This window comes from Arvicanthis niloticus, chromosome 15 (assembly GCF_011762505.2).
Source record: "Arvicanthis niloticus isolate mArvNil1 chromosome 15, mArvNil1.pat.X, whole genome shotgun sequence".
Lineage (NCBI taxonomy): Eukaryota > Metazoa > Chordata > Mammalia > Rodentia > Muridae > Arvicanthis > Arvicanthis niloticus.
In genome coordinates, this window is record NC_047672.1 from 24,031,583 (window position 1) to 24,046,802 (window position 15,220).

General features: G+C 46.1%; 1 protein-coding gene across 4 annotated transcripts in view; it reads left to right on the top strand.

Moving 5' to 3' along the window:
• The window catches only part of Dennd2a (DENN domain containing 2A), a 91,460-nt gene that overhangs the window by 42,300 nt on the left and 33,940 nt on the right, over window positions 1–15,220 (top strand). For all 4 annotated transcript variants that reach the window (XM_076913503.1, XM_034519076.2, XM_034519077.2 and 1 more), the window contains 2 exons: window positions 8,489–8,616; window positions 9,897–10,018. In XM_076913503.1, the coding sequence (XP_076769618.1) occupies window positions 8,489–8,616; window positions 9,897–10,018 (250 nt within the window). The remainder of the gene's footprint in view (window positions 1–8,488; window positions 8,617–9,896; window positions 10,019–15,220) is intronic.

Here is a 15,220-nt window from a genome sequence, read left to right on the forward strand (position 1 = left end):
TTTTTATTATGTAGTGCACTGGAGAAACTAAGACTGTTAGTCATGGATCATCTCCTCAGTTGAGGAGATGAATACCCAGCAGACTAGAGTGGATATTGTTTAATAACCAGGTGACTTTTGCTATCTATGGGACCGGGCCTCACCCCAAGCCTCTAGAATGTTTATCCCAGACTCTCCCTCCCAGACCTTTATCTTTAGCTTTGTTTCTTATTCACTTGAACCCACCCTTAGGGGAGATTTCACACGTACTTTATAGCCTGGTGGCCTCCATAAGAGACCAAGCCAGATGCTAAACCCTTAAGCTCTAGAACCTACCTTCGTGGTAGAGTTCTCATGCAGTTTGGAAAAGAGTTTTGATGCAATCATGCCTTAAGCTTTACCATGCACATGGGATTGAGAAAATTATTACCAAGAAGCCTTATTCCAGAGCTCTGGTATACTTAAATATGTCTACAGTAAACTGCCAGGTAACAGACTCTAGAGGTTTGAACCAGCGTTTCTTAAGTTATACTGCACCTCACTTGGACCAGATCATCTCCCAGCTGACCTCGCAGCTTGCCGGATCCCCTATAAAGTAGTCCTGAGTAACCTGGAACTCATGATGCAGACCAGACTGATTTTACACTCACAGAGATCTGCCTTCCAAGTGCTGGGATCCTATGAGCCATTTTACCAGTCAAGGATATTTGTATTGATTGTTTAAATTTGTTTAATTAAAAAAGTATGTAAATGTGCCTGCATGTATGTGTGGTTACATGTAAATGTGCCTGCATGTATGTGTGGTTACTACATACGTACCGGGTACCCCCTGGAAGCCAAAAGACGGTGTCAGATCTCCTGGAACTGGAGATGAGTACGGTTGTTGCCTGCCCTGGGATGCTGGGAATTAAATTCATTATGGAAGGAGGAGCCAGTTCTTTTAACCTGTGCCATCTCTCCAGCCTGCTATGTGTTGTCATTTTTAAATTAAGATTTATTTTTATTGGCACACTGTGTGTTTATACCCTATGATTATGTGCCTATAGAGGACGTAGAGGGTGTTGGATCCTTTGGAGCTGGAGATCCAGGTGGTTGTGAGCCACCTGATGAGGTGCCTGGAATAGATCTCGGGTCCTCTGCAGGAGCAACTGCTCTGAAGTTCTGCACCATCTCCCTAGCCCATTGTTAAAGTTTGTTCTCGAAGGAAGAACTGGCTTTGGCACTGGGCATTGAACCCAGAGCCTTATGCATGTTACACTCCTGTTCCCTTGACTCACATGCCCTCAGCCTCTATCTCCTAAGGCCTTTCCTAGCCTAGTGCCAAAGCCTGTCTGCCTTCATTACAGTCTTGTGGCTTCTCTGAGGGATATCCCCCCTCAGCCCTCCCAGGGGCAGGTTGGTTCTGGAAACAGAGATCTTTTGTCTGTGTGTGTCATGGTTGGACAGGCTGTCCGCCTGTGAGTCACTGATCTCGTTATCTCTTCCCTCCTTGCTACAATCTGCTGCTTTTAGCCTTCTAGCGCTTTCTTTCTAAGCAGCTAGAATTTCTTAGTTTCAATCCAACAGTGAAATTTTTCTTGGCTAGTTTGAATATGATCACACCAGCTGCATTTTAACAGTTTTTGCCTCTAGGTTTCTCTTTTTTTTTTTTTTAAAGAATGTTCTTTGTTGTGGTCCTATCTTGTAGAGAAAGAAAAATGGCTCACTCTTGCACTTGGCAGATGGCCTGCCCTCTCTGAGTCAAGAGAGCCAAGCCAAGGCTGAAGAAAGAAATGAAGGATTCCAAGGCTTGAGGGTTTGGAATGACACAGCCAGTCTGGAGGAGCTTTACAGGCTGAAGTCACTGTATTTTCAGTGGCCAATCAGCAAACCCCAGGCACCACATCAGGGAATGCTGATTCTTGATTTGAGGAAAACGCCTTTTCCCCCTCGTCCTCCTTTTCCCTCCCCTCTTCCCTTACCTGCCCCCCTTCCTTTTTTTCATTTCTCTAAAACCTCAGGAAATTAACTGCAAAGACACGGGCCTCAGCCTGGCCCCTCACATGTCAGGAAATTCCAAAGATAAGCTTCCTACAGTAATGTGAGCTTGGGTATGTATGTTTTATAGCACACGTCTAATAACCCTGGCAGGAGTGCCTGGAAGCTGCCATGAAGCAAAACTGATTTCTTTTTTTAAGTATAAGCAATATCTTGAATTCACACCCAGATGCATGTTCTGAATATTAGAATTCAGATTTTTACATTTGAGTTGCACTTTTGAATCTTTATAAAACCAACCGCCTCTCTTCTGACCATGGTTTTAACTTTCCAGCAGATGGTTTTAGCATCAAATAGATTTGTCCTCAGACCTTAGAACCTGAGGAAACCACATACACTGCCCCTGTGCAGGTAATACATGCCATCACAGACTCTGTCATCCCCACCCTGGGCTGTCAGTTCCCCACAGCAGTCTGACTGGACAGGATCCTTAGCTATCATCCGTTCACCAGTTAAAGTTAACTCCAGAGCCTTGCTACTTACTGTGTCCATGTCATTGTGAGATGGTCTCAGTCAGCATGGGTGCCAGCCTCTATGTCTAAAACATGCATTAGTTTAAGAACTAAGAGTTAGTTTAAGAGGAGTGCTGGAGAGACAGGTCAGTGGTTAAGAGCTCTTGCTTGCCCAGAGGATCCAAGTTCGTTCCCAACTCCCATGTCTGGGATTCCTAACCACCTGTAACTCTAGCTTCAGGCCTCTGCAGGCACCTACACCTACACACACACACACACACACACACACACACACACACACACACACACACACTAAAAGCAATATTTTTTTTTAATTGCAGTAGATTTATTTATTGTGTGTATATTTGGCCTGCATATATGTGCATATATATACCATGTATGTGCTTAGTACCCAAAGTCAAAAGAGGGCATTGGATCTCCTGGAATTAGAATTAGAGGTGTTGTGAACTACCATGTGGGTACTGGGAATCAAACCTAAGTCCTCTGCAAGAGCAACACACTCTCCTAACCATTGAGCCATCACTCTAGCCCCCAAATAAATCTTAAAGAATATGTCAGACTGGTGCATGCCTGTAATCCCAGCACTTGGGAGGCAGAAGCTGGTGGATCTCTGAGTTAGCAGCCATCCCCCTCTACACAATGAATTTCAGGACAGCCAGGGCTATGTAGAGAGACCCCAAAAGACAGTGTTGGAGTACGCCTTAATCCCAGCAACTGGGAGTTGGAACAAGCAGATCTCCGTGAGTTCCAGGACAGCCAGGGCTACAGAGTGAGTTCTAGGACAGCCAGGGCTACACAGAGAAACCCTGTCTCAGAAAGGAAGGAAGGGAGGGAGGGAAGAAAAAGAGCCAAAAAAAACCCAACAAAATGAATGTCAGAGAGAAATGAATTGATTAATCTGAGTTTCAGAGCAAAGTTGCCTTGAAAGCTGTGGGAAGCATAGATTAACAGACATTTCACCAGTAGCAACACTGGAAAACAGAGGCTTTGCTTGCTGTTCTATATTCTGGGAGCCATTATTGTGTCTTATTTTTCACTGGAAGGTGAGAACCTTTGAGCCTTGGATTCTATGTATTCTTCCTGCTTTTGTTTCCAGCAACCTCGGAGTTTCAGATAGATTTTCGGATGATCATTTTTCCTAGCACTGCTTGTTGAATAGGCAAGCTATCTTTTCCAGTTTATGTGTTTGACACATTGGTCCAAGATTGTGTGGCTGTAACTGTGTTTATTTCTGGGTCCCCCACTCTGCTCCATAACTTTATATATTTTCACGTCTGAGGGTTTTATTTGTTTGTTTTGATTTTGGAGTTTTTGAGACAGATCTCTATGCAGCCCTGGTCACTGTGTAGACAAGGCTAGTCTCAAACTAACAGAGATCTGCTTGCCTCTGCCTCCAGGGTGCTGGATTAAAGGTATGGCCCACCATATCAGGCTAACGGCAGCTTTCATACACTTATTCATTCATAGCCAGGCACAGTGGTACACACCGTTAGCCCCTGAACTCAGGAGAACTGCTGTGGGTTCAAGAGCAGCCCGTGCTATAGAATGAGACTCTGCTTCAAAAATCAGTCAGTCAATTAATTAACTAATTAATAAATGCTCATTTACTTATTCAGCCAACTGTTTACTGTGAACATACTTAGTGTTAGATGTGGGGATTGATTAATGAGCAAGACTGACAGAGACCCCGCCCTCGTAGCACACGAGCTAGCTGTAGGAACACACACTGCCTATGTGTGTCTTGGCTTCTAACCTCAGTGTGAGTACTCTGAGGAAATGTAAGGGTGTTATGGGAATCCAGCCTGCTGTTATGGGGAGGGCAGCCTTGAGAGGGGGAGAAGGTCAGATGCTCTGCACGGGAGGAGGAGGTGACAGACAGGTCAATGAGAGAGTAGGTGTGGACCCTGAGCTTTCTTTGTGCTGGAGAAACTAAAGGACAAGGGTGTGGCCAGAATGGGGTAGGGCTCCCCAGGGATGAAAGAGGAGGCCTTGAGCTCTAATGGAGCCAGTTCTAGAGGAGCTCTGGAGATGAGAACGGTGGGAAGCATTTGACAGCTTCGGAGGGAGCAGTCATCAGATTGGCATCTGCCAGGGTTCCCCTTGGTGGCTCAGTGGGTGTTGTGGTCACCGCCATGATGTAATTACAGTGAGGACAGATGTGCTCAGTTCCTAGGAGGCTGGGGTGGCAGAAGGCCACTTGGTTAGGTGTAGGTGGGCTGGAAGGGCTTTGCACTACGCCTTGCAGCTCCCCGTGTAAACATCTGGTTGGAAGGCAGCTCTGAGAGAGGAACTTCATTTGAGATATGCTAATTTTGAGGTTCTTGCCTATTGTCTTCAATTAACATTTCATTTACAAGAATATGCAAAAGCTACTAGTAACTCTCACACACTATTTGGACATTAGTCATGATTTCTCTTAATTATTATTTTTTTTATTTTTTATTTTTTTCTGAGGCAATTTCATGATGTATTCCAGGCTGGTCTCAAACTCAAGATCCCCTGCCTCAGCCTCCTGTGATTAGATTCTCATCAGGGGAAATGTAGAAAAGAAGTGGACTAGAAAAATAAAAGAAGAGAATGAAATTCACCAGGGGAGCCTGGAGTCAGGGCAGGGTGCATGCTGGAGATGTCTCCACTGCTTGCCTGACATAACGAGAACCCGGACTTAACCCGCATAAAGCAGGCATGCTATGCACACTAGTTATCCCAATATTTAGGGGGTAGAGGCAAGAGAATCAAAAGTTAAGAGACCATCCTCAGCTACATAGTGAATTGGACCAAGCCTGGGCTACAGGGGGGTTCATCAGAACAGTGACAACAGTGTCTCTAAAACCAGCTGTCATGTGATCATTGGAGGGCGTGGAAGGCAGAGAACTTAGAGGGGGTCATATCCGCCCTATCTGTGAGTGTCCCTTAGACAAGGACTCCTTACCTTTGTCTCACTAGTTCTGAGCCCAGTTAGACCCACGGAAGACGGTCAGTACCCTGTGGGTGGTGTGTGCAGTCAGTGCAGGGCATGCTTAGCTAGAGAGGCAGCTGTTGGATTGTGCCTGTTGTTCATTCATTCACCTGTGGAAAGTCCCTTTTTCTCCCAGTTAATACATAAAGATGCTAAACCCTTTCTCAAGTTCAAACATGTTCGTAGAGAATTAGCGCATTGGATCAGTCATTCATGTGAGCGGATTTCTCTTCAGGGTGTATGATCTACCTGTGTTAACGCTGGACTCTTCTCACCGAGAGGAAACCAGGATGAGCTCTTTGTGAATTTAAAGTTTTTTTTTTTAATTTATTTATTTGTTTTATGTGAGTACACTGTTGCTATATTTATACACACCAGAAAAGAGCACCAGATATCATTACAGATGGCTGTGAACCACCATGTGGTTGCTGGGAACTGAACTCAGGACCTCTAGAAAAGCAGTCAGTGTTCTTAACCGCTGAGCCATCTCTCCAGCCTGAATTTAAAGATTTTATTGAGCCACATAGACCCTATTGAGCCGTTGTAGAACCTAATACAAGTCTATAGAGACACCCGAGCTGACTAAGTAGCAGGTTTATTAAGGTAAAAGCCATGTTTGCTACATCCCCTGGCGTACCTGTGATGGCTATTAGCAAGCATGGCAGGATATGAACTTGTAATAATCAGGTACAGTGTATCACTGTGGTATTTCTGTTTGATAGGGGAGCCTATAGAAAGCCTTTGGGCTACAGAAGCAGGACAATGCCTGTTAGCAGAAGTTCCTGTAAGTACTGTCCATGCATGAGGGTCAGCCTGCCCTCATTTAGCCCAAGGTCAGGTCGGGATTTAGCAAATATGCTTTTCTCATTTCATCTGGACCTTAGAATAAGAGGACAGAAGTCCCTGCAAGCCACCACTTGTACCTGTGATGCCAACACAGGACAATGATCAGCCAGACCTTGTAGCAATTGTAACTGCTTTCCTGTCACTTCTATAAACTGTTCATGTGACATTTGTGACTCTTCCTTGCTCCTCTGCAGACCTGAGTTTGTGTTGGTTTTAGTGTTGCTTTTTAGATTTCGCACATTGGTCACCCGAAAACCAGAACTTTAACACAGAGATGGACTTGCCATTAAGAAACCCAGTGGTAGCTTTTTTTGTTGTTTTTTGTTTTTTAAGATTTGTTTATTTTATGTATATGAGTACACTATAGCTGTCTTCAGACACACCAGAAGAGGGCATCGGATCCCATTACAGATGGCTGTGAGCCACCATATAATTGCTGGGACTTGACCTCAGGACCTCTGGAAGAGCAGTCAGTGCTCTTAACCACTGAGCCATCTCTCCAGTCTGATAGCTTATTTTACAAGTTAAATCTTGCATTAGACGGGCGGTGGTGGCGCACGCCTTTAATCCCAGCACTTGGGAGGCAGAGGCAGGCGGATCTCTGAGTTTGAGGCCAGCCTGGTCTACAGAGTGAGTTCCAGGACAGCCAAGGCTACACAGAGAAACCCTGTCTCAAAAAACAAACAAGGGAAGCCAGGGACTTAGGGTAAAGCAACAGGGTACATGCCTCCTAACATGTGTAGTGTGACTGTTTAGTTCTGAGTTTGGATTTTGTATTATATTTAATGACGTGTGGGTGTGCATGACGAGGGGTGCTCAGGTACCATGGCACGTGAGTAGAGGACAGCTTGCAGGAGTTGGGTCCCCTCTTCCACCGTGTGGGTCCGGGTCAGTCTTGGTGGTAAGCATCTCTGCCTGCAGAGCCATCTCAGGGACCCTGGCTTTTGGTTTTTGTTTTGGTTGGTTGTTATTTTCTTATGCTTCTTCTTGTTGTTGTTGTTGTTCATTTTGAGATAGAATCTACTGGCCAGACTGGTCTAGCCAGTCTGTACCCTAAGTGGGCCGCAGACCGTTGACAGTTCTCCTGCCTCAGAGTGTTAGGATTATAAACATGAATCATCATGCCAAGCTTTTGTTTGTTTTGTTTTATTATATCGTACTGTTTGGCTTTTTTGTTCTGTTTGCTTGTTTGTTTTTTGTTTGTTTGTTTGTTTTGAGATAGTGTCTCATTATGTGGCTCTGGCTGGCCTGGAATTCGTTCTGTAGACCAGGCTGGCCTAGACGTCAGATAGATCTGCCTGCCTGTGCCTCCTGAATGCTGCGATTAAAGGCTTGTTTCATAATGCCTATCTTATTATGTTGACCAGGCTGACCTAGAGCTTGATGTTATATCCTCCTGCTTTAGCCTCCCAAGTGCGGGCATCGCAGATGTGCACCACCATGCCCCGCCTCCTAACCACCTCTTAAAAGAAAGTTCATATTTTTAAAATGTAGTCTTTCAAAATGCTGTTTAGACTAGGAAAACTTTTTTTATGTGTCAGGATTCAAATGCAAAGCATGCCTCTTATGTTAACATCTTGCTCTCACAAATATGGAAAAACATCCCAACAGAGTTGAGGTATATCCTGAAAGTCCAGGGGTCCGGCAGTGTCCGTTTGGATGGTGGCTAATCCCATCCCAACAGACCCCACGATCATCCAAATGTTGTGTTGCATGCACTGTAAGGAAGAGCTCATGCCATGAAGCATGCAAACATCTTCAGTTGTTAGGGCTCTGAGCTGCAAACTACGTGTTCACCCCACCCTCTACCCTTGTAGGACTAGCCTAGGCAAATAACCTGGACTGGCAGAGGTCAGAGTTTGTGCCCCACAGCACATCATCACCCCAGAGAAAGCAGTTAATATGTATGACCCAGACCGGATCCCATATGCTAGCGCTGTAAGACTTGGCCCCTGTGTCCTGCTTGGAGCCCTCAGTGGACGCAGAAGAGGCTAACGGAATAACGGGGTGATAGCCCATCCTTTGGGGATGGGTCTCTGCTGCAAGTCAGGCATTTGCCCTGGCTTACAGCTCCGCAGCCCTGGTCCAAAAGCTTTGACTTCACCCTCTTTGCATTCTGACCTCTGCTGCGTTCAGAACCGGCCTAAACTGATTCACGTTCTCTTTTTGTTTCTCTTCACGGCGTACAACCCAGAAAGTCCTATGAGTTCGAGGACTTGCTACAGTCTTCCTCTGAGAACAGCAGGGTGGACTGGTATGCACAAACCAAATTGGGACTCACACGCACTTTATCGGAGGAGAACGTCTATGAAGACATTCTAGGTAAGAGGTCAGAAAATCCAGAAGTAGATCTGCTTCTCCTAGAGCTGTCAGAAAGGAAGGAGAAATACCAGCCTGCTGTAGAAGAAAATAATAAAAATGAAAGCATTGCTTGCTTCGTACACCTCAGGAAGAGACACCAAAAAAAAAAAATGGTTGTGCATCTCTTGTATAACACATAGTCTCGTTCACAGATGGTATACAACTTTTAGTATGTTAAATTCACTCATCATTACACTTTAACTGTTATAAATATGTATGCTCAGAATCACTAATAAAAACTTAATGTAACCTTAAAAAACAAAAACCGAAACAAAGCTGGTGATAGGGAGAAGGCCCACGGGTATTTGCACATGAGGGACAGAGAAGGTAAGTGCTCACAGACAACATTCATGGTGTTATCAGTATCAGAAATGCCTCACGATAAAGAGAAAGACCAGGACTGTGAGAGGGCTTAGCAGAGCCACTTTAGTCTGGGTTTCCACCCATGTAATGGATAGCAAAGGTAGTTTGGGAGAATGGTAACCTGTAACCCAAACTGGCTTCTTCTTTTTCTTTCTCCCAGGGTAGCTCTGTTCTCAGCAGGGCTTCTCACAGTCCCCAGGAAGGCTGCTACCAGCTCCTTGGGACCCATGGCTTTCCTCTGTAGAAGCAGAGCCTTGGGACCTGCAAGTCCCAGCAGATGTCCTCAGTCACTCTGGCCAGACCACCTTATGTCCCATGTCCACTTTTAGAACCGAAGTGCAATTCGGTAATTGCCTTAGGCCTGTGCTGTCTGCCCTCCCTAAGTGCACCTCTGAGGCAGGATCCAGGCCCGGCAGAGCAGCTAGCCCAGAAACTGAGAGTGGAGTTTATTTGCAGCTATAAGTGGGAAGCTGTAAGTGGGAAGATGGAGAGTTATCCCCTCAGTGAGAATCAGGATCAGCTGCCAGAAGGAGGGAATGGCCAGCAAAACAACACACATCCCACAGCACTCCCAGGAGGAGGCCAAGATGGTGGCTTAGTGCTCCCAGGGCTGGAGAGATGGCACAGTAGTTAAGAGCACTGGCTGCTATTCAGAGGACCCAGGTTCAGTTTCCAGTGCCCACCTAGAAGCTCGTAATCATCTGTAGCCCCAATGCCAAGGGATTTGACATCCTCTTCTGGTCTTCTCAGGTATCAGCCATGCACATGTTACACAGATAATATATTCAAGCAAAGCACCATTCACATAAAATAAATCTTTTAAAAAGAGAGAAGAGGTAGAGCTCTAACATTCTGACCCATTTTGTCATTGGTCACAGATCCGCCAATGAAGGAAAATCCTTATGAAGATGTGGAGTTACATGGCCGCTGCCTGGGCAAGAAGTGTGTCTTGACTTTCCCTGGATCTCCCACCTCTTCCATCCCAGACACATCCACCAAGGTACTAGCTTGGGCACGCTGCCTGACCAGTCTCCTGAAACCAGCCCTGCCCACAGAGCTCCCTAAAATACCTCTGGGTGTCCAGCTCAGGACCCTCTCTTAACTCAGTAACTGAAAAGCAGTGCATTCAAACTACACATCTTCTGATGAGTGGTGAGCCAGGAGTGGTGGGCCACACCCTCAGTCCCAACACTTGGAAGCCAGAGGTGGAAGAGTTGCTGCTCAAAGTTCAGGGCCAGCCTGGTAGACATAGTAAGTTCCAGAGCAGCCTGACTAAGACCATGAGATCCTAACTGCAATAAACAAACAAACAAGTACATAGAAAAAGAAATAGAGATATAAGGAAGAAAGGCAAAGGGTAGCATGGTAGTATGAAGTATCTACCTCAGTGGGCTTGTGATATCTGAGAACCAGAGGTCAAGACTCCAAGACTACCTTCCCTCTTACAGAAGATCTGTTGGAACCTTTTAGGAGATTTGTCGTTGTTGTTGAAGAAAGTAAATTAAGGAAGACCAAATTTAAACTGCCGGTGTTATTCTGTGCCCATGATCAGGATTTGTTTCCAGCCTGAGAATCGCAGCTATATACCTGCAGTCCCCCAGGGTGGGGTCAGCATTTGTTGAAAGATGGGGTGGGCCTTCATAGGGCACGCTTTCTACACCTGGTGTCAGACAGAACACTTCCAGCCAGAGACTTCTAGAAGAATCAGGGACATAACCCGTCATGGCCCATGCCAGCTGCCTCAGTATTTGCCCGAATCAACTAACTTTCCCATGGAGAAGACTGTTGTCATGAGGAATGCATGGTAACCAATAATTAGCAGTTTCTACTTGCCTTGGAAATGTGTTCATGTTCCCATTGGAATGTGGATGCGTCTCACATTTAGACGCATCCATTCCTACAGAGGGTAGACTGAGGTAGGAAAGCAACATGAGGCCTAAAGATTCTGTCAGTGTCAGAATGCACACAAGGCCCTGGTGCAGTCCCTGGTACTGGGGAAGAAACTGGGCAAAATGGCTCACACCTATAATCCTAGCTTTTGGGAGGCCAAGGCAGGAAGACCAGAAATTCAAGGACAGATTTGTCTAAGTCCTGAGTTCAAGGTCAGCTTGGAATACAAGTGACCTCATCTCCAAATAAGAAAGGAAGGGAAGTGGGGAGGGAGGGAAGGAAGTGGGGGGGAGGCGGGTGCTAGGGAGATCAGTCCATAAAGTGCTTATCATACAAGCATGAGGACTGAGTTCAGCCCCCAGAACCCATGTACAAGAACCATGTAGAGATATATACTTGTGATCCCAGCACTGGAGAGGCAGAGAGGCTTATTGATTGTCCATCTGAATTAAGAGTTCTAGGTCGCCAGGCAGTAGTGGTGCACGCCTTTAATCCCAGCACTTGGGAGGCAGAGGCAGGCGGATTTCTGAGTTTGAGGCCAGCCTGGTCTACAGAGTGAGTTCCAGGACAGCCAGGGCTACACAGAGAAACCCTGTCTTGAAAAAACCAAAAAAAAAAAAAAAAAGAGAGAGAGAGACGCTGTGTCAGGAGGGAGGGAGGGAGGGAGGGAGGGAGGGAGGGAGAGAGAGAGAGAGAGAGAGAGGTGGGTGGTGTCCTAAGGACCACCACCAGAAGGTGGCCCCTGGCCTCCACACACATGTACACATGTGCATATGGACCCCCACATGCGAATACAAACAAGAAGCAGCCATACCCATGCCGCACCTCCCATCCTACCTAGCTCTCCACTTCATGCTCTTAGAAACTGTGAAAAACATCTGCCATGAACAGCTGTGCCCTTAGCAGGCAGCTCCTCCTTCAAAAACGAAGGCTGAGTAGCCTCTTCCTGTCCTTGCTAGGCTGGCCAAGCCTGGAGCCTGTGCCACCACAGCAGCCAAACTGCAGTGGTAGTGACGCCAGTCAAGTTTTCTGTCCAGATGTGGTTGTCCTGGATAGCACTGTGCGCTGAGCAGTGCCCCTGACATTACAGGCTGTTAGGGTCTGTGCAAGCCATCACTGGGGCCCTGGGTCTCATGTTCATTGCTCTGCTCTCACATCTGGGTGTCTGGTCTGTGCCCCCGCGATGAGGGACAGCTGTGGACATTACCACTTCCTCTATTCAGCTCATCAACTATCCATTGAGCATCTGGGCTGCATCTGGAACCTTAGAAGTAGTTGAGGCAGCCCCTCTGTGTTGAACTCCTCTACCAGCCTCAGAGAGCTCTACGCCACTTTGGGATGTTCGTCTAATTAACTCCTGTCTGGTCCCAGTGGAAAGGGAGGGATAGTTGGACAGAGTGTCTTCAGAAAAGAGCAGATGTGTAGCCTAGAGCAGATGTTGCGGTCTGTGAGCCCCAAACAGTGTTGTTATACAACTATACCTATTACATACTATAACACAGAGAATGTTAAAACTTAGAAATTGTGTGTAACAGGGTGTGGTGGAGTATGCTCATATGTCCTCATGTGTATTGGGTACATGGGTGTATTGCATGTGTGCATTGAACGTGTGCGTGTGAAGGTCTGAGGTTGACACTGGGTGTCTTCTTTGGTCATTCTTGACTTTATTCAGCGAGCAAGTCTTACTGAATCTGCAGCTTTGCTACTCTGGCTAGCCAGCTTCCCCAGGAAATCCCACCACTGCCTCCTGAGTGCTAGGTTACAGGTGTGCTCTCACATCTGCTCAGCTGCTTGTGACTGCTGAGGATCTAAACTCCAGCCCTCACACCTACAGAGCAAGCATTTTATCCAGGGAGCCATCTCCCCAGCCCAGCCTCTTTCAGTCTGTTTTAAGATGGGGGTGGGGTCCTCACTCTTCAACCCTGGCTGGCCTCAAACTATAATTTTCCTGCACCAGTTTCCTAAGTGTTGTGATTATACAGATGTGTGCAATACAACTGTCAAGGACTAGATTTTTTTGTCAGAAAGATGTACTAATCAAGATGGTCCTTTTCCTTTTTTTTTTTTTTTTTTTTTTTTTTTTTTTTTTTTTAAATATTGTGACACCCATTTAGCCAAAAGGGGCTAGTGATCTCAGCTTCAGGCCACATCCTGTCCCACTGAGGAGGCTCAGAGCTTTTGCCACTTCTTCCCCGAAAGATGCCACATGCTAGGCCCCATCATAGCCTCCTGCAATGACTCATGACTCTTGACCAGGCAAGTCAGACCTCAGGCCAAGAGGGTTCTTGTCTGCCTCTCTCCTTCAGGCACTCTAGGCCTTCTGTGGTGCCCATGGGATTAGAGGCCATGTGCCGTGGTGACACAGCTGCTGGAAGGAGCCATAGTAGGATTAGGTACTATGAATGTTGGCCTGTTTCCATCAACAGTAGAATCTGCTGGGTGACAACCTGAAAAAACCCACCGTAAAAATGGGTGGCTTCCCTTTGAGGCTACAGTTAGGCTTGGGCAAATGACTGCCAGTTGCTAGTTTGTTTTTTTTTTATTTTATTTTTTTGTTTTTGTTTTTGTTTTTCAAGACAGGGTTTCTCTGTATAGCCCCGGCTGTCCTGGAACTCACTCTGTAGATCAGGCTGGCCTCGAACTCAGAAATCCGCCTGCCTCTGCCTCCCAAGTGCTGGGACTAAAGACGTGCACACCACCACAGCCCGGCCAGTTGCTAATTTTTATTAATGACGTTGTGTGAGATTTTTAATGACTGAAGTCTTATCCCTCTACTTAGCCCTTGGCACATTACATGCTGTATGTGGACTTGGCGAGGTTAAGAAGCTGCAGCAGAAGGGGCATGGTCCATACTGCCATAGATACTATCTGGCTTTGAGGGAGAACTTTGCTGGCTCCTACTAGGTCTAAGACTCACACCCTTGCTTTCAGAAGCTTCAGCACACACACATCTTCACTATGGTACCATTTCCCCCAGCACCCTCAGGACCCTTGGAGCCCCGAATAAATTCGATTCTTTTTACTGAGCCTCAGACTGTGATAATACTTTCAAGGCTCACCCCTGTATCCTGCTGTCTTCTCTTTTATCAAACAAGAAGCTACCAAAAGCCCACTTCTCCCCCAAACTCCTCGGACCGTTAGTCATTTGGGTGCTCTGAGACTGCTGGATCCCTTCTCTCCAGCAGTGGCACCAGGAGATACAGCCTGGATGCAGCCTGCAAATCGCTTCTGCCAGGCTCTTTGGCATGCTATCCAGAGTTGAGTACCATATTTTGCTTGCTTCTCTTAGATCTTTTCATTGGTCAAATCTCCTATAAGCAAACTAGCCTGGTGTAAAACTTGAACAGAAGCAGATACCCACTGGTTGCCAGTAGTTATATAGATTTCAGTATCCTGAAAGTTTCAGGACATTTTCTTGGACTTCACTGCAGGTGGAATTAGGCTGATTTCTATACCAAGGTGATGAAGACGCCCACACTGGCCATGGCAGGTCAGCACCCCCTGGCTTCCTGTGCTAAGCTGCTCCTTGTTCCTTGTAGACCCATGATGAATGGGAGAACCAACCACGGGCAGATAGGAGTCTTTGTTCCTGGAAATTTTGAAAAAGAAAAGGCTCTGAAGTTGTAAATACATCCTGCTTGGGACTAATCAAGACTGGAGAATTTAGGGACAAGTAAGCCTATTCCGTGAGCGCTTAAGATATGGTAGACGCAGCTTTGTAACTTGATTGAGAAAGAAAGGCTCATTCATTAAATAGAATTGGGATAAATTAGCATGGAGGGAAATGATTTAGATTAGCATACCATAAAATAAATTTCCAATGGATTAATGAATAAAATATGTTTCAAAATCAAACCAAGAAAATCCAGACCAAAATAGAATTCAGTGTTTATTAAACATCTAACAAGAAATAGATGCTCTTCTGTTTTCTAATTTTTTTTCACGTATTTTTTATTTGCATGTGTGTGCACATGCATGTACCACAAGCAAGCATGTGGAGGTTACAATGGCCTGTGTGAGTTGGTTTCTCCTACCATGCAGGACCTATGGATCAATCTCAGGTCCTCGGGTATGGCAGCAAGTGTCCCCTACCTGCTTAGCCATCTCAGCAGCACAGTCGATAGATTCTCTAGGTAAAGGATGAGGACATTAGAGGACTAGACAGTTGGCTCATTAGGTAAGCATGCTCACTGCTCTTGCAAACGATTGGAGTGTGGTTCCTAATCCCCATGTCAGGCTGCTCACACTGACCTGTAACTCCAGCTCCAAAAGAATATGATGCCTCTGGACTCTGCAAGCACAGATGCACATA